At 42.8% G+C, this 20335-nt stretch overlaps 1 protein-coding gene across 11 annotated transcripts in view; it reads right to left on the reverse strand.

Annotated features, from left to right (window-relative positions):
• The window catches only part of TSNARE1 (t-SNARE domain containing 1), a 462499-nt gene that overhangs the window by 303654 nt on the left and 138510 nt on the right, over positions 1-20335 (reverse strand). For 6 of the 11 annotated variants that reach the window (XM_042036010.1, XM_042036002.1, XM_042036003.1 and 3 more), the window contains exon 4: positions 5949-6026. In XM_042036010.1, coding sequence (XP_041891944.1) covers positions 5949-6026 — 78 coding nt within the window. Of the gene's footprint in view, positions 1-5948; positions 6027-10645; positions 10809-20335 lie in introns of those variants that run through there. The other 5 variants (XM_042036008.1, XM_042036001.1, XM_042036000.1 and 2 more) reach the window with 1 other exon arrangement.

Genomic DNA, 20335 nt, shown 5'->3' on the forward strand with positions numbered 1-20335 from the left:
TCTTTTGGGTTCTGCTGGCTTGACACCAAAAGTCACTAAACAGCATAAAAAGTTACTAATGTGCCTGAACTACATAAATATTAAAAAAAACCTTGAATACCACCATGTATTTCCACCAATGCTAGTTCTCAGTAACAGTTTTTACTGCTGAGTTTGGAGATTCAGTAAGATAAAGCCTCAAGGAATTGTCTATAACTGAGCTAATAATTACTCTTTGCTGGAAGTACAATGTTTTAAAGAATAAATTGGAAGTTTTCACTAATAACCATTTGCTTCTGTAGAAGGACAGCACTAACCCTGCAGAGATCTCATGGATATTATAATTCCCTCTTTCCCTGTCCACAATCCTAACAAATCAATTCCCCATGGAATCCACATGCTGTCCAGTTCAAATACGAAGTCTTGCATCAACTAAAAATACTTTTGGACCCATCAACCCTTTGGAACAAAGCAGAGTGTGGTCCTTGGAGAACAGACAGCAAGCCAAGGTGAAGAAAAGACCTATGAGGACATTGAATTTGTAAGAACAAGTTAACATCATGTGTGCAACTCCAGAACAAAACCAGCAGCTACAGCATCCATGAACCTTTCTAACCTGACCTGCAAAAATAAGGACAATTCCAAGTGAGTTTTGCTGCCGCCTGCTTTGGAGAAGACTGGAGTGGGAAGCAGCTTTCCTACTGTACAAAACAGTTCAAGACTTCACACTCACGCCATTGTACACTGAGGCAAATCAAGGAGCTGTCAGATTTGTTCAGTATTTTAGAAAACCCACAAAAAGGTGAAAAGAATCTGAGACATAAATGCAAGGGGTGAGGAAAGCGTTTGTCAGTCAGATGAGAAAGTGACCTGGGATTAAGTTCTTATCCAGTAATTTTACCTAATATTCCAGTTCAAACATAGTATTTAGACAACTAAATAAATGTCAGTTATCTCAAAATGACGAGTTATGCACTCTGGAGGAGCCAAAGGTCACCATTTGATATAACCCTCATCTGGAAAATAGCAGGACTAAGACTCCAACATGAGTCTCCTGAATCCCAGGAAAGCCAAAAGTATCCCAGGCTACCTCAAAAAAGGAGTGGCCAGAAGCTCAATGGAGCTGATTCTTCCCCTCTACCCTCCTCCCATGAGACCCCACCTCGACTGCATCCAGCTCTGAGACCCCTAACACAAGAAGGATGTTGATCTGTTGGAGCAAATCCAGAGGCGGCCACGGAGATGATCACAGGGCTGGAGCCAGGCCAGGACAGCTGGGATTGTTCAGCCTGGGGAGGAAAAGGCTCCAGAGAGAACTGGAGAGGAGCTTTGGACAAGGGCATGAAGTGATAGGACAAGGGGGAGAGGATTTACTCTGATGGAGGACAGGTTCAGACTGGATATTAGGAAGAAATTCTTTACTATGAGTGTAGTAAGGCCCTGGAACAGGTTGCCCAGAGAAGCTGTGGCTGCCCCATCCCTGGAAGTGTTCAAGGCCAGGTTGGATGGGGCTTGGAGCAATCTGGGATAGTGGAAGGTGTCCCTGCCCCATGGCAGGAGGTTGGAAACAAGTGATCTTCAACCTTTCCAACCCAAGACATTCTATGATTCTATAATTAAATCTGAGCTACTCTGGGCTAAATCTAACTTGCTTTGACCAAGAATGACTTTATCAAAATCTGTGCAGTTCTTGTGCTGGATGTGGAATATCCCTCTCCAGGTACCAGTTCTGGTAACGTGAGCAGTAATTTGATCAGAGGAGCAAAACATCAAGCTCTGCTGGAAGGATGTATGAAGCCATTCTTAAAACAGGAATCTTATTTTAAAAGCCTTGTACTTTTTGTTATTAAAAGGCACACCCGAGTCCTCCAGGATGAGACACACTCACAAGGCATCAGTGATGTTGGAGCTGCATTGATTTACTGAACAGAGAGCTTGGCCCAAGCTGTCTGTGCCATTGCAATCCTTAAATCAGTGGGGGATAAGAAACCATCCTGAGATGGCCATGGAGACTCTATCACACCTGAGGGAGCTGGAAAAATCCTTTACTCAGCCTTTAAGATCAAGGTAATGGGACTGCACATGGTACCAACCTGTTATGGGCAGTCATTAATGAGTGAGGAGCAGGAATTAGAGAGGCAAGAGACCCATTAGAGAGTTCAGGTTCTCCATCTGGCCAGCACAGGTCTGATTCCTCCAGTATATTCTCCACAGATCAGACAACATGCACCAGAGCAACTTCATTTAGGAGTGTTATTTATTGTACTTATTTATAAGACACTTACTAAGAGGCAGCTAAAAGTTATACATGAAAAAATGTAAAGCCTTGATAAAAATATGTAGAAAAAAAAGACATAAATGAGACAAATTCAGGCAGTAGTTGAGCTTCTTTTTGTGTCCTGATAGGAAAATCAACTAAATTTAAAAAAAAAAACAACCAAACAAACAAAACATAAAAGTTGCAAAAGTCAAGGCACTATGTGAAAATCTGGTCTCGTGGAAGGTGTCCCTGCCCATGGCAGGGGGTTGGAACAACATGACCTTTAAGGTCCCTTCCAACCCAAACCATTCTATGACTCTATGATTCTATGAACCTTCCACATTTTCAACAGGGACAGCCCCAAAAGATTGAGAGAGAGAAAGCAGATGCAAAGATTAGGAAAAATCTCCCTCTATCCCCTCACACTTCCATAAGAGATGGCATAAAAAAAAGTCTATAAGCTCATGACCTGGCAGGAGAGTGATTCAGTAGCACATAAACAGAGCCAGCTGTCCTGGCTAAGATTTCTATTCAACAAATAAGGAAGATTTCCATTTTCATGGCAGAAAAAGGGAGTAGGAAGCATTTATAGGTGAGAACAGCCACAATCAACTCAGAGCTATAAACTCCCCCTTGGTCAGGAAACAAATCCTGAAGTGACCAAGAATTTAAGTCACCCCAAAGGCTCAGAATTCTGCAAAAAGAATAAGGACAGCAAAGAGGGACAAAGTACACAGGGTTTATTACTTCTGCAGTGTTACTCAATAAAATTCAATGGTGCTTTAAAATCCCGGTACAAAGTTGACTTCTTGTTTCATTAAAAATAGTCATTCCCCAAAGACATAAAAAGTATTGCAGAGATAGGCCACAACCTGGGATTTTTAGAACCTAAACAACAAAAGCATAACATGGCCAGCTCCTGACAGCTTGGAACAGCCCAGCCAGGGAAGGGGCAAAGTCACAATTCCTGGGAGTGTTCAAAAATAAATCGACAAGGCACTTCACAAGGTTTAGTGGCCTTGGTGGCATTCAGCCAAAGCTTGGACTTCGAGATCTTGGAGGTCTTTTCCACCCTTACTGGTTCTATGACTCCATGATTCTATGATCTTTAGCACCCCAAGAGGGAGAAAAGCCTTTCAGGTGCATGGTTTGATCTGCAAACACAGCGGGGAACCTGAAAAACCCCAGAGAGGCTGCAGAAAGCCAGGAAAAGGAGGGAAAGAGGAGCTGTGATGGGATTTATGAATTTTTAGGATGTTCAACACATCACACCTGGCACAAGAGGAGTAACCCCATCATCTGCTGAGCATCTGGAATGTAGATGCTCATTTCTTGCTCAGCCACTTTCATGGTGCTACACAAACAACAGCACTGACTTATTCTCCATCCTCCAAGTCAGAGCTTCCTGAGTTTCCTGAAGAGACTTTATGGTACAGGAAGAATCATGAGCATTCTTCCCCATTTTCTAACCCTCAAAAGTTCTTTACCTAAAGTGGATTAGCTCTGCCAGATCTTAGCAGTACACTCAGCAGCCTTCCCCTGAAAAGCTTTACCCACTTTTTTGGGGAAAGACTGTAAAAAATAAACTGGTTTTATCAGACAAAAAATACTATGGGTAGTGAACACAGCAACAACACTAGAGTATCTTATGGGTATTTCTTCAACCTGAAAGCACTTTAAAAGGCATTATAGATTCATAGATTCATAGATTTTAAAAGCCAGAGAGAGCAATTCTGATTATCCAATCTGATTTCCTCCCATAAAATTTTGTCCCATCACTCCCACATCAAGACTGTAGACTGCAGTTGAACTAAAGTGTATCTTGTAAAAAGACATTTGAATCTTGATTGAAAGGTTCGTGGCAAAGCCAAATCCATCGAGCCCCCTCCATAAGCAGTTCTAATGGCTGCTTATCCTCATGCAGAAGGATTGAATTTGTGTAGCTTTAATTCCTATCTCCTGATCTCCTTCTGTGTGAGAACGACAGATTAACGAGCCCCTTGCTATCTATTTGATGTCTTTCCTCCTAGAGAGGTACTTATCGCGATCGAGTCCTCTTAGATGTCTCAAACAGAAATTGGGATGGCACGAATTTTAAGGTCTGATTTTCAGACATCAAACAGGTTTGGCTTTTCTCTGCACCCTCTCCATTTTTTGCAAAATAGTTTTAAGTATGGGCATTGTCATTACCTGCTTCACAGAGCATTCAATTCAGGCAACTCTTAAGAGAAAACACATCATCACCATCTCAAGAGGAGAAATAACAGCAGCAGAGATTGTCAAACACGAATTGAAAGGGTTAATGCAATTCTAACAAAGAGTGAAAACAGAAATTGGGGTGTGGCATTTCAAAAGAGATGTGCCATTCACCTTTATGTTTTCTCAGCAGAAACTCCACCATAGGAGGAGTTGTGATTAAAGCACAGGGACACATCAAGTCAGCCCTAACCCAGCCAGTTTGGGCAGGAACAGCACACACAGACTCATGAGTAGGTTGCACAACTTCAGTCTGAGCCCTCAGTTTGGAAGCAGAAGTGCTACTACCACTCACCACTGCCACTGTCAAATTAAAACCATTGGTGCTGGAGCAACAAAAAGTGGTGCTCATGCAGGTATTTCTGTGTGTTATGGTGTGTTTGTTCACCCGCCTGCAAGCCAAGGACCTGCGGCCACAGCTGGGAGGTTCAAGCTGCCACAGTGGCCATAATCCCTTTTTTACATGGGATGTGGGTCACCAATACAAGAGTCACCGAACCCTTGTAGTCATGGAAAAACTGGTGCTTGAATTTTCCTGGCAGATGGAGCGTACACAACTCATCAAAAGTAAAGACAACTTTGTTTTATAAGTTTTTAATTCCATCCTTCTTCTAACAAGGATACCCTGCTACAACAGCTGGGGCTCCACCCCTGGGACACACTGGGGAATAATTACACAAATAAGGAGGCACTTAAATCCTTTCCCCACACCTAGGCCAGGCCTCTCTGTCACCCAAGACACAGAAAAAACAGACACCGAAGCTGTTCAAGTGGTTCTAAAGCAATTTCAAAGTCTATCATAAAAACAGTTTAGATCCCTGTCTGACACTGTTGTATTTTAGAACTGGGGTACTATGGAATTACCTTCCATTCAGCAATGACAGTTCATATCTGTCTGCAAGATAAATTCCTCCAGCCTAACCCAACAAAACTGATGAGCCAGAGATTGTTCCAAAGGAAAGAAGACTGCACCTCTAGGGGCTGGGGAGCCATGAGGAGGAATAACACCCCTTCCCAGCCTACAGAGTGAAGAACAGCAGAGTTTTGGTGCTGGTGTTTTTCTAAGGGAGACAGATGTTTTGCAAGCTCATGTGACAGGCTCTGAACACAGTAGTGCTGCAACATATTGGAAAACGAGCCTGGCTTGTTCCACCTTTCTGAGCTCTAACTCTCTATTGTAACAGATGACACAATTAAAAATAGAAAAAGGATGTGGTCTCAGCAAGGATTGGAATATATCTGTGCCTGTTGGATGGAACATATGGTGGAATATTTTTACATCTTATAAGGAGCTGTGTATTGGACATGTGCTGCTGCTTGTGAGATGCAGCAGCAGAAAAGCTGCATTAATATTTGCTCCCTGACAAGAGGAGCTGCCAGGGGCTGTATCCATGCACAGGAATCATCTGCAGGGCAGCACAGAACGCACCGGGAAACCTTTCATTTTACGCACCATTGGAGTTAATTCGGAAGACATTGGCTGAAGTCTCCTGAAAAAGTTCCTGCAGTTCGCTGGGATCAATCTGGGTGGCTGTGAAGAGAAAAACAGAAAAAAACCGTATTAATACTGGACACCACCAATCACTCTGAAAGGGGGATGGTGCTTTGAAAGGGAGAATGTAGGTTCCTCCTTGCTGCAGAAATTTAGCCCAGGTAGGGTGTTCTGATGCAGCTTTACACAGTGCCTGGTCATGGAACTTGCACTGGACAGGCAAACCCAACACCACCAGGACAGTGAAGATGCTGCTGCAACACAGGGGGTGCAGCCCACATGGATTGACATGGCAATTGTAGGGATCATCAGCAATCAGAATAGAAATAATTCCACCTCATTTATGAAGTGGGAGTGTCAGAACCACGACTGAACAAGAGACCACAATGCCAAGTGATGGTCAACCAGCACTTTACAGAGCAGGAGGGCCCATGAGCAGGTCCTGCCTATGGAAAAGGGGAGGAAGAAGTGAGCAGAGGGCACCTGCCCCATGGGGTCAAAGCTTTTGGGGTGGTGATGCCATGAAGATTTTTTGCCTTTTCTTTTATACCCCTTTGTACCTTTTTACAACTTCTGTATTCTTAGTGCTTTTTGCCTACATTCTGGGACTTGTTTGTTCAGCCAGGAGACCAAACATTTTAGAAGCTTTTTAGGTAGAGGATAGTATGCCAGACCCCAAGGTCCTCTCCAGGACACATTCTGTAAACTAAAATAGAACCATCCAGGGGAAGGTTCCTTGGGGAGGGGGCTCACCTGAGCCTCTCATTGGGGAATCTTTGATAGATGTGCTAATTAGTAACACCTATAATGTTATACCCGATCTATGGTGGGTGTGCATTGAGGTGGGCATTGAGGTGCATTCAACCTGGATGTGTGCACCTAAGGATCCTTAAAGTAAATACAAAGTAAAATCCCTTTTTCCCTTCTAACCGTGTCTGACTCTTGATTTTAAGACCAAGAAAAGGCATCAGTAGGAGGGAGGTGGGAGCTCAGATGGGACCTCCACACATTCCTCTCCTAACCCCCAAGGGAGGCTCCTCTTCCTATTTCTACCTGATAGCTCAAGTGCAAGGGGCAATGAGTCAGTGCCAGGAATTTTTTCTGCTGATGCCCAGAAAATTTCTCACAATTTCATTTCCAAGGTCCACTTTAGCCAAGGTACTCAAATCTGCACTGCAAGGAGAACACTGAAGTGAGGGTTTGAATATTTTGGGGTTTCAGGGTGGCAGGTGTAGGTGGAATTGTTTGGGGTGTTTTTTGCCTTTTTGTGTTGTAGTATTTTGTTTGTTTGTCTGTTTTAGGTAGTTTTTTGCTTCTTTGTTTGCTTTGGTTTGTTTCGTGTTTTGTTTTTAACTTCATTTCCCAACTTTAAAATCCCTGAAACAATTCCAACCTTCTCCACACTTTCATCATCCCCAGAAAAGGAGTGATGTGATGTTGGACTGAGCTATAACAGAGAATCACAGAATCACAGAATGGTTTGGGCTGGAAGGGTCCTTCAAGACCATCTCCTTCCAACTCCCTGCCATGGGCAGGGACAACTTCCACTGGACCATGTTGCTCCATCCATCCATCTTGAACACTTCCAGGGATGGGGCAGCCACAGCTTATCTGGGCAACCTGTGCCAGGGCCTCACCACCCTCACAGGGAAGAATTTATTCCTAATATGCAATCTAAATCTACCTTCCTTCAGCTTAACACTAATAACTCTGACTGTGTAAAGTTCATATTACAGAGAAAGGATATGTCACGAAAATAAGATTTAAACAAGCATTTCAATTTTGATTGGGCACAGTCACCAGAGAAACACTCATTTGTAACTATGTCTTTGGCACCAGTTTTATGGCAGCAGCTTTCCAGAAGATTTTCCCATGGTTTTCAGGCCTATTCTGCCTCCCAACTGTGTCAGCTTTTGTAGGGCTCCCAGAAGGTGCTTTACCTGAAACTTTGGTCACGTCCTAAAGCACCCCAGGGCTCCTCCACCCAACACAGCCCAACAGCCCCTGCTATTCCCCAGCTGTTCCTCTGAGGTGAAGTATCACAGACTCAAACAGGAGTTGAGATCAATTTCTTCCAGTCAGCAGACTGGAACTCTGACCTGCTCTTCATCCCTTAACCAGATTTCCCTAAACTGCTAAAACACCCCACACCCAATCTGCACCTGGCAGAGCAGAAAGCCAGCAATGGAGCAAGGCAAAATTTAGGGAAATTGGGCAAACTGAGAAGCCTGCTGGATGCAGTGCTCAGGTTACGGCTGAGGATGCATCTCCCAGTGCTGGAGGAGCAGCTGCACACACAGAGAGATGATTTCCACTGCTTCTCACACTCACTGAGATGGTTCAGCCCTGTAACAGCTGTAAATAATATCATGGATCAGCCTGTCAGGATGACACAAATCCAGGGAATTGAATGGTGTTTAATCCAAATGCACAGGGCCTCATTGATAGAGATTTTCTCACTCTTCTCTTCCTGCAATTCCTCCTAAAACAACTGTCCCAGACACTCCTTTCCCTTGCTTTAGAGATGAGGCTGCAGAACAGCAGAAATTGGCGTGGGCTCCCCTGTCCCCCAGGAATGTCACTTGTTACTCACAAGATCCAGCTCTCATTAAATCACTGGCAAAAGAGCAGCACAGGATAAGATTTCTAGATCTTTACAGACTCTGATGACCCCCATTTTAGGAGGGGGGAAATCTTGGATTTCCAGGGTGCTAACATGTTCCAGAGAAAATTGATCTGCACATTTTGGGATAGAACTCATTTTGGATGGGTGGGGGGTTTTTTTAGAGGAGGTGGGGAGGGTTTATTTAACTTCATTATTTCTATTCTTTCCTTAGAAACACTGAATTTACCTCAACAGATTTTTAGCCTGGCCCAGTAATCCTGACTCCATATGCACTGAGGTACTGGACAAAGCCGCAGATGAACCATGAAGCAACCAAACCAAGGGCTGGGAACTTCCTCAAGACCTCAGTTGTAATCACCCAGCTGGGAATCATCCAAATAATCCAGACTGCAGACTTCAGTGTGTTCCCATGTGGGGACACTCCTGCACAGCATCCAGCAGGTACCTATGAGGACTCATCTAAAACGCCAAAGTCACACCAAGACCAAAGATGAAATATCCCAAATGTTGCAAAAGGCAGGAGAAGCACCAATTTCACTGCACAGACTGTGCACACCTGAGAAAGAAACACCGAGCAACACTGGGAGTCCAGAGTTGTTCCATGAAGTTAAAAACTACCCAAAAATTCAGGCGCTAATTTGGGAGGGTGAGATTTATTTATACTTATTGGTGAGAGACCAATTTTCTTACCCTGTGCCACAATTCCCTAATGGAAAAGAGTCAAAATATAACAGGACAATGTGTGAGGACCATACTCTGGATAAATGGAAATACTTCATTTTTTAAGTCTCCATGTATTCACTGTAGTGAAGATTATTTATTCATTTAAATGAAAGAGGACTGTGAGGTTATGAACTTCCCCTCAAAGGCCTCTCAGTCCACACCTATCCAACAGCACCCACAATCACCCTCCCACCTAAAAAAATGCAAATTAAATCTAAAAAAAACCCCAACAAGGCAAATGAAACCTTTGTCCAAAATTTCCAAACAATTACTTAGAAAATGCAATTGTTGGAGAATGTTTTTTTCTGAGGAAACTGCACTCTATCTGGCTTGCAGTTTCCTGCTCCTGGACTTTTATTTCGTGTCACAGCATGCTACCAGCTCTGGTTTTATTTTGTTTTTATTTTGCAAAAGAAAAGAAAATAGTAACAAGGAGGCTGTTTTAACTACTCCAATTTCAAGCTTCAACACATCAAGCTGAGATGTTGTAACTATTCATGGAGGATGCAGCAATTCAAGCAGACAAGCAGAACAATTTAGAAACAGCAGCGGAAAGCAAAGCAAAACCGCATCTGTACTACCAAGCCAAGGAAGAAAAACCCAGACTGAGAAGTACAGTGGATGTGAAGTCTGATAAAAAATTAAACATCTTGATTACATCAAGTGAATACTTAAATATTAGGATTCCCCAAGAAGGAGTAGGAGGTTTCTGATATGCATTAAATGATGTTATGCATTAAATACCCCTGACACTAACAGAGTTCAGGGTCACAGCCAGGAAAAAATGACTTTTATTTACACTGTGGGTCCTCGAGGCTGTGAAGGTTTTGCAGTGGATGTGTTACAGAATCCCACACACAAATGGTTTCTCCTTTACTTCCTTAACTGGACATTTCAAAAAAAACCATTTTTTCTGTTTCCATTTATTTTCCCCATTTTTTTTTCCAGAAAAATCTCCTTGGATCCCAGGACAGCTCAACTTCCTCTGCAATCAGTTCAGCCTTCTCCCTGCCTAGCATACAGTGATGCCCTGCTATATTTATTGCTTTTGTATTTATTTTTATTCATAGAAATCATAGAATGTTTGGGGTTGGAAGGGACCTTAAATATCACCTGTTCCTGCCACCGTGGGCAGGGACACCTTCCACCACACCAGGTCACTCAAAACCCCACCAATTCCTAAAGCAGCAGCAGCAGCTAACATTGGCATTTCTGATATTTGCCTATTTAATTCTTCTTTCCTTTGCCTGAAAAGCCCCACAGGCACCCAGGTAAGTGCAACAGATGGAAAAAAAGAGCTTTTCAATACCTGCTCTTCCAAAGCAAAGTGCGTCAATGCTGTGAATGGGATCTTGAGGAACTTTGTGATTTGGGTGTGGAGTTTTACCCCAGAAATTGCTTCCTCTAGGCAAAAAATCTGTGAGACTGCAGCAAGGTTGAATCCAGCCACGCAACATTGCCTCACACCCATCTGCTATGCAGGGCCGGCATCTTAGACCTCTGTGTTACCTGTCACACTCTGCATCAGCGCAAAAAAAGGAGGGGAAAAAAAAAGGAAAGAAAGAAAAAAAGAAAAAGGAAAACTGAATCATTGAATCATTTAGGTTGGAAAAGACCTTTGAATCCAACCATGAACCCAGCACTGCCAAATCCACCACTAAACCGTGTGCCTAAAGTGCCACATCTACACATCTTCCAAATACGTCCCGGGATGGTGACTCAGTCACTACCCCTGACAGCCTGTTCCCACGCCTGACGACCCTTTCAGTGAAGAAATTGTTCCTAATATCCAATACAAACCTCACCTGGTGGATCTTGAGGCCATTTCCTCTTTTTTTCTACCACTTCCTCCTTGGGGGGGAGTGACAGACCCCAGCCTGGCTGCAATCTCCTTTCAGGGAGTTTCAAGGAGTGGTTGAGAAGCTTAAAAATCCATGCAAGCCTTACATATGATTTTTGCAACCAGGGTAGCAGAGAACACTCAGAGTGCATCACTTTCCATGATTCAGAGCAGTTATAACCTTTAATTCATCCCAGTTCTGTGAGACGCTCTGGATGAGGACTGGCCAGTGGAGGGATGTGGTGTCTGTTCTTGGAGCAAAATAGAACCCAGGGACACATGGGCTGCTTCCCCCAGTCCTGCTCAGGAGGGAGAAAATAGCTCTGCAGCACCTGGGCATCCCTGGGGCTCCCAGGCACTGGGACAGTCGACAGCTCCAAGCACCACCACCAGTGGCTTTGGTAAGGAAGGAGAAATCCCAGCAGGAATTTCTTTCAGCTCCTCTTCAAGACAAGCCAAATACGATGCCTGACCAGGCCTATAAGGTCTTGTCTTGAGTGATCTGGATATAATTAATATCCAAAGGGAATTGCTGGAGGTCCAGGACAACACACATGGCAAAGGAACCCACATGAACATCCTTTTGCTTAATGTTAATGAAAAGCGCCCGTGTTTGCCACGTTAATCTTCCTTTCCTATTAATTATTTCACACTAATTTGGAGCTCCTAATGGCTTTTCTGCAGCCAGGTGAAGTCAATTGCCTCCCTGAACTCAATTTTGCAGCAAACTCAAAATAACCTAAAAGCTGCAGAGAAGAAGAAGAAGCAGTAATTAAAGTAATGCCAGTAAAAAAGGGGAAAAGAGGAAAAACAGAACAAGAATTTGATCTTTCTACTTACAACACTTAATGTGGCTGTAGAAAAGCAACTCAGCACCCCAAATTGTCATGGATTTATCCCCAAAGCATCACCAAAAATTATATCTGTGGTCTCCTTAAAGAAAGTCACAGATTTCCGATTTCCTGCAGCCTCTCTCCTTTGAAAGCTTTAACTGAAGTTACAGCATCGTTTTTGCCAAAGAAGCTCCCACAGAAAGTTACTTGGTCTCCAAACTCCTCTTTTGTACCATGAAACACCTGCAAGGAGTGAAAAGCAGGCAGGAAGCAGCCTGCTCACTCTGATTTCAAACCATCCACCCCAAATCCTCAGTTTACCTCTACCAATAAGGATCAAGCACCACCACACTCAGCCCTGTGGCTCAACCCTTCCACAGCCCAGATGAGTGGATGAGTCTCACCCATCCAGCACTTTGCTCTTTCTCCAGGACCACTGGAGTCATTGCAAGGCTTCAATTCCCCTCTTTTCGTAGCATTATCCAAGAGAAGAATTCCTTATTGAAGACAGAGATCCACAAGAGCCATGTGCCTCTGGCACTGGGAAATGAACTCAAGGGAGAGGAAGAGATTGATTTCTGGCTGCTGGCCATAGAGGAAAAGCAACTTGCTCTGGAGAAAAATGGTAAATTCATGCCTTTATTTTAGTTTTTTCCACAACAGTTGGCATAAAAATGAAAAGGTGGAAGAAAATGAAGGAGGCAAAGGAGGAAAAAGAGTAAAGACAAAGAAGAAAATTATGATGGGAATTAAAAAATGCTAAAGAAAACAGACAAGCAAGAATTAGTGGATGCACAGACACCTAAACACACCCCAGACAAGTCCTTTAGTCCCCAGTACTCAATAGCTTGCCAGGGTGTTCCTCCCTGTGGATTCTCCGGTGTCTGATCCCATGTTTCACACAGCCCTTGGTCTCTTCCACTGCCAGAACACTGTTTTGGTCTTCCACTGCCTTCCCATTTCATATAATCCACAGGAACCTTGATTCTCCTTATCGCCTCTGCTCTCCTGTTGAAACTGGTCAAGAAAAGCTTCAACAAACACCAGGACAGAAAGGATTGGCCCAGGGCGTATTTGAACAAAGTTCCTTTCCTCAAAACAAAGGGCTTAAAATAGAAAAGGAAATGGAAGAGAATGAAAGCAGCAGCACCATGTGTAATGTGAAGTTGCTCCTGGCATGCAAGCTCGGGAGGTTTTTATTTCCTGCTGATGAAATCTGAGTGAAATAAGGGATAAAGGAAAATGTAAGCAAAAATCATACTCATCAGGCAACATGATTTTCATCAGTGTTGGAAAATGTGAGGCTGTTTCATATGGAAAAGCTCTGAGACTCTTTGCTACAGATTTGTGAGGTGACTTTTTACAAAAGGCCTGGGCCTCCTCACCATGGCCACAGCACGAAGATGGGGCACCCATGGAATTACAGGCGTAAAAATTGGGATGAAGCTGGTGTTTGCATCAATCCTCCCTCAAACCTCTTCTCACACAGCAGGGTCAGTGCATTAAAGAACTCAATTCCCTACGGGTTAACTCAAGGTCTCTGTTTGCATTAACACTCATAAACCCTTGTTCTTTTTTTCCTTTTTTAATCATCTTCCCCATTTGTCCAACTTCTCATGAATGTACAAAATACTTTTTTTTTTCTGGTTTTAGAAATGAAGCTTTACCTGAAGGCAAAATTCTTCTCAGCTGGAAGAACTCCTTTCATCCCACTCATCTAAAAGGGAGAGGTGTAAGGTAGTAGAGTACCTGCCCCAAGGGAAAACCAAGAATCATAGAATTTATTGAGTTGAAACCCATAAGATCATTGAAGTCCAACACCTGGTCCTGCACAGGACACTCCCAACAATCCCACCATGTGCCTGAGAGCATTGTCCAAAAGCTTCTTCACCTCAGACAGGCTTGGTGCTGGGACCACTTCTTTGGGGAGCCTGTTCCAGCACCCGACCACACTCTGGATGAAGAACCTTTTGTTAATATCCAACCTAAACCTCCCCTGACACAACTTCAGGCCACTCCCTCACGTCCTGTCACTGGTCACCAGAGAGAAGAGATCAGTGCCTGCCCCTCCATTTCAGCCTTGCCCTACATAAGGACACTGCTCCCACCTTACTTCCCCACCAGATACACGCCCAGAAGAATTATAGAAAAAATGAGAGTAAAACCAACACATCTACTTTCACAGAATAGATTTTTTTTTTCTCTGAAAGTCCTACCACAGCTATAGCAAGTTGACCAGAGGAGACAGATTTCAAAATCTCTAAACCAAGTTCAGGGCCTAAATTCAATGAGTGGATACGACCAAGGAGGTAAAGCAGGCAGGGAGAATCATTTCAGGTTGGTAAGGACCTCACCTAGGGTCTCATTTTTGTCTTGGGCTCTCTGAAATGGTTTCCATTCATAAACCTTTTCCAAGCCTCTAAATTTATGCTTAATTAACACATTCCCAGAGAAGCAACTGCAGTGCACGGTGTCCCCAGCACAAATGCTCCTGGTAGAGCTTGTAAGTTTTAACTGGAGCTCAGCATGAATCTTTCTTGGAAAAGCCTGTCAAATAAAATAAAAAGAAGCTTTGAATATAGATACAATACATGTTTCTGAGAGAAACAATAAATACAGTGCCTATCCTAAGGAGAGTTTAGGAAGCCAAGGAACAAGGCTATTCAGGCAAAAGTTTCCCATGTAGGTGATGTCCAGGGAAGTGGGACCAAAACTTTGCAGCTTGGTGGCACAGGAGGCATTTCAAGGGACAGTCCAGACATGCAGCATTGTCCCTTATGGAATATGAGAAGGTAAAGGGTGAGCATTAATTGCAGTGAAAGTCAACTTCAGAAATTGAAGAAGATACAAAATTTAGAAACTCTCTCCTTCATAACCTAGATGTACACAATTTCTGCACTTCCATTTAAATCAGCCAAGAGATGATTTTTGTCCTAAGCACTTGGAAGGAGCATTAAACCCAGGAGTGCTTTGCCATATTCCCATCCTCCCCATGGGGGAAACCGCCCCATGCAATTCCAAACACAGCACCAAGTCCTCAGCCACAAAAATGTAAACCTGTGTGTACCCAAGGAGTGGTTCAAAGAGAGAAGGAAACACTAGGAAATGTTAGGAAACATTAGAGATTGATGAGGCACCAGCACAGGTTGCCAAGAGAAGCTATGGAAGCATCAGCCACAGAAGTGTTCAAGGAAAAGTTGGATGGGACTCTGAGCAACCTGGTCTAGTGGAAGGTGTCCCTGCTCATGGCAGGTGGGTTGGAAGAAGATGATTTTGAAGGTCCCATCCAACCAAAACCATTCTCTAGTTCTATGATTAATTATCTTTTTACAGTGCGATCAAGAGTCAATCTGATTTGCTTTGTATTATTTCTGGTTAAGATGTTTTTCTTCACTTTGGTTTCCTTCTTTAGCATATATGCCAGTAACAAACTGTTGAAGAAGAAAGGAAAAGACTCTCTAGTGAAGAGCACCTCACCTGGTGTGTCCAGGACAGCACAGACAGTGCCAGAGTCTCAGCTCAAGTAGGAGTCTGGCCAAGGAGATCTGCAATTGTGTTAAAATCACAAGAATCACAGAATGGTTTGGGTTGGAAGGGACTGTAAAGATCATCCAGTTCCAACCCTCTGCCATGGCCAGAGAAATGTGTTGACAACTCACTGTTCAGCTTTGCCAAACCACTTTGGATCCATCTTCCTGAGGGTACAGCTCCACCTTTCTCACAGCAGCAATAGTTAAAAACATCCTCCCAAACCCACCCATGTGGTATTAAGGAAATAAAAAGAAATATCCAAACTGTCCACCGAGAGAAGCAGCTGTTCCTAGAGCCAACCCTGAGACAAACACTCTGCCCCACCATGCACTGACTCTTGGCCAAGTGGAGAGGCTCCTCCTTGGTGAGCATCGCTTGTTCCATGCGCCCAGATGCAAGCAATTAACAGCCCTGCCCAAATTAGCTCCAGTTCTGAAGGTGGATTTTGCAACTGAATGGCAAATCCATGACAAAAATCCTGGAAAGCATGTACAGTCTTGACAAAGAACAGAGAAATCTCATCCAGGATCAGAAACAGCAGGAGAGAAAGCTGTTGGCATCAGGTGTCACCCCGAAGATGAGCTACACTGCGTAGTAAAAGGAAAGTGGTGAGATGAAGCGGAGATGCTGCTTCCAACTCATGATGGGGAGGAAAACACTCAACAAAACTCAAGAAAAAAAGCCCCAACCAACCAACAAACTTTGTTACATTACTACCCAAACAGTTTATTTTAATTTATTATTAACAAGTTTAGTGCTTTTGAAAGACCACTAGAAATACATCAGATATTTTCCCAGCAGTGAGTGACAGTTTGTGCTTCTAACTCTTTTCTTCTCAAGCTTGTTAAAGATGTTACAAAGCAACATCAGCCTTCAGTTCAAAACCTGATACTCTCTGTATCTGCATTAATGCTGACAGAAAAACCTGCTCTTATCCTATGCTCCTGCTTATGCAGCAGGGAAAAAACTAAAAGCAAAAAAACAACCAACATGGAAAAAAGAAACCCCAAACACACTGCCTTCTAATTTCTACAAGAAAAACAGCAGCTCTCGTTGATTTAGTAGAAGGAAATGTCAAAGACTCACAAGGCTGTTACTAAAATAAGGAGCCCATCACTTCATGGGGACAACACAATGGTTAAAAGTGATTTGAAGGTCAGGCGAGGCTGGCAGCCCATGGGAAAGGAGCTGGTGGGATCCTCAGCCCTGTTCCACCTGCTCAAGCCTCTACAAAATGAACATTCAGAGAACTCCCACTTTCACTGCGGGAATCCACACGGGCTGCGCTGCTCTTCTCCAGACAGGACAATTATGGAGAACGTTGATTTTCCATGATGGTTAAATGCAAAACAGACTTGGATTTTAAGCAAAATTTTATGAAGAATAAATGCAGAGCAGAGCTGGGCAGTGGATTAAGAAGCTGCTAATTCTGGCAGTGTGGAAATTTTGGTTTTGGTTGGACAGTTTTACAATTAAGAGTTTTTCTCCATTTTTAAACAACGGGGAGACAAACTTTAAAAGGTTTTGCATAATTCTGATGTGTTACCACGACACAGTTAAATCCCTTTTAAATGAAACCAATAATTTTGGTGGGTTTTTTTCTTTTTAATTATTTTTGTTGGTAGTGGATTAGGATAGAGTTAAAAGGACAATTCATTTTTTATTGAAATAAATCAATGTACTGGAAAATACCAATTAATTTGTGAAATTTCCCTATCAAATCCTTTTGCTTCTTGCTTTCCAAGATGGAAAGTCTAATCATGTTCCCTCCTTCATGCTCCAAAGCAGTGGCAGAAGCAAGCAATAAGGCAGTGTCTGCCTGTATTTTTAAAAGAATACCCAAGTTATTTAAAAAAAAAGGCAATTTAAGGCAATTTGACAGTTTGTATCATTTTTTAATATTGATGCTGTATGAGGATATAAATAAAACCTGAGAGGAAAGCAAGTTTTGTTTGTACTGCCATATTCCTGGGATAGTCTGCAGTCCTGTGCTAATGCAAACACAAACAACAGCATCAACAGGATGCGAAAATGTAAAGGAATTGACTGGAAAAGCAAAGTGGAAATGATTAATCTTACACTTACTGCCTGAGCTGTTGGGACTGTAACGTGAAAACAGCCAGCAAAAAAGATGAAGAATCCAAATATTTTTGAAATGCCATTATTTAAAAATTTATTGGTGATATAAATCACAAAATACTGTTTTTATTTTTAAACTAGCAATTAATCAGCCTCTCTTCTGGCCTTATTAATGAACTCAGCGCTAATTGCCTTAGAAAATATCTTTTTAAAGATTCAGGCTATTAATGACAAAATGGAGATGACTTTTTTAGTTCTGATTAAGTTCATGTGATGCAAGGGAGTGGTATCAGAAAAATCAGCCCTGTGAACAAAAGAAAGAAACCTTAAAAATATTACCTTCCCACAGCTCTCCAGTTGAACAAACACATCCACTGGGATGGGAGACTGTGGCTGCCTCATCCCTGGAAGTGTCCAAGGCCAGGCTGGACAGGGCTTGGAGCAACCTGGGATGGTGGAAGGTGTCCCTGCCCTTGGCAGGGGGTTGGAACTGGATGAGCTTTAAGGTCCCTTCCAACCCAAACCATTCCAGGTAAATGGGTATTTCTATACTCTTTGTAAATGTGATGCTGGACCCTCAAGCTCATCCCAGACTCAACATTTGTTGCAGCACAAGGCTGATGAAGTTTGAGAGAAGAAAATGCCTTTTCTTCCCATTTCCTTCCTCTTCATAACTTCCTTCATAACTAAAATTTCAGGCCGTTTCAAGGACACAGAAGACAAATTGCTCCCACAGTAAGTAAATACAAAAATCTCAGAGAGACCTTGCAGTGCCATTGAGACCTGCATGAGGGGTTTTCACAAACTGAAAGCCCTGGAGAGATGAAGTGAGATCTGGGATGACAGGACAGCAGAAATGACTGAAACAGAGACAAAGTGCATGCAATGGACAATGGCAATGGAGCAATGCAACGGCTTGCCAGCATCCATCTATGGGAAAAAGAGTTCTGTGCATGGGTAGTATTGCAAATGCTGGGGTAGATTTCCCAGCTCAGAGTAAAAGTTCCAGTTGGTTCACCCTCCTCTTCTGGAGAGCTTCAATTCTCCAGAAAAAAAAAAAAATAAAAATAGCAAGGTCATTTATCAGACATTCTAAAAAGAAATGAAAAAGGCTAATACACCCCTGGCCATTTATTGGTAATCTTTATCTACAAGTTTAAATAAGAAAACTATACTGCTAATTTATGCATAATACTTTATATACCTTTTCAGCATTTACTGAATGAAGGAAGGAAAATTACTTTTGTTTGCTTAAGATTAACCATAATAGAAACCATCTGGCTCCAAGAATCAGCTCTTTTGGAAGAAATCATAAAACCTATACAGGGTTTTATAATCCATATGTACCAGACCCCATACATTGTTCAGAATGATAAAGGGCCATCTGCCAGAGCTTCTGGAAGTCTCCTGGGTTTGTTTCTGTGGGACATTTTATGCAGATCTGATCATCCACAGCTTATGGGATCTGCAGCTGGTCAGCAGAGGTTGTAGCAATGGCCATAAAATGTTCCTTGTTACACAACTACTGCTGTAGTTATTCCCTGGAAAAGAAAAATTAGTAAGGAAGGGACAGGTGCCTCTGTCGCACTGCCTCTCCCTGGGATTTACATGGACCAAATTTTGATCTCTTAGACCCTGAGCAAGTTACTGGTGAGCCCTTGTATTGTTCATCACAGTGAAATGGTCAATGTGGGGAAATATTACAGAATTAGTCTTTTATTTTTTGTACAGAGAGGAACATTCACTCAGGAACAGACCCTCCCCATCTACCAAGGCAGGAGAGCAGAGAAGATCATCTTACTGCCAAATATTACATAAAACAAAAATTACTTTGCTGTTCCACAGATGATTGCAGGCATAAACACTGAGTTGTGGAATGATTTGGGTTGGAGGGGATGATAAATATCATCTCCTTTCAACCCCTTGCCACGGGCAGGGATACCTTCCACTAGACCAGGTTGCTCCAAGTCCTGTCCAACCTGGCCTTGAACAGTTCCAGCAGCCACAGTTTCTCTGGGCAACCTGTTCCAGTGCCTCAGAACCCTCACAGTAAAGAATTTCTTACTCATATCTAATCTAAAGACGTTCTCCCTTGTCCTCTACACACCCTTATCAAAAGTAAACTCACAGACCTGTTACTGTACAAGGAAACCTCTAACCCAGCACAGCAGCACAGCCCTAAAAAGACAGAGCTAAAAAATAAAATTAAAATAAAAGAGAAGTTCATTAGAAGCTTATGCAAAGCTACAGAAATGTTTCTCTCTGTGTGATGTGATTTGGACGATGAACTTTACTCCCATACTTGCACAAAAAAAAAAAAGAAAAAAGATAAAAAAAGGACTGTATGGGTGTCAGCATTTATTAGCCATTATTATATTACCCTCTGCACCTTTGTACAAGAAAGAATTTCTCTTCCTCATGGGTAAACCAGCAGCATTTACACTGCACTGGGGCTCAGCCCTCACGTTTCCGGGGACTGATCCATCCTCAGGGTCAACTGTGCCTTCAGCTGCAAGACAAAAAGTGGCTTTTTGCTGTTTAATTCAGCAGAACTTTCCTCTGTTTCTCATTCTCAGCATGAGTCATTAGATATCTGCGGATCAGATTTTGCTCTTCATCTTAATTGAAAAGACTCTATTATGTACTTGAACGCAGACTTTCTCCCTTTCTTTCAAAATAAAACTGAGACATGGCTTGAAGTATTTGCCTAAAAAAA

The sequence above is a fragment of the Corvus kubaryi genome, unplaced genomic scaffold, assembly GCF_017639235.1.
Source record: "Corvus kubaryi isolate FWS band 111438036 unplaced genomic scaffold, C.kubaryi_AGA036_p1.0 37385, whole genome shotgun sequence".
NCBI classification, from domain to species: domain Eukaryota; kingdom Metazoa; phylum Chordata; class Aves; order Passeriformes; family Corvidae; genus Corvus; species Corvus kubaryi.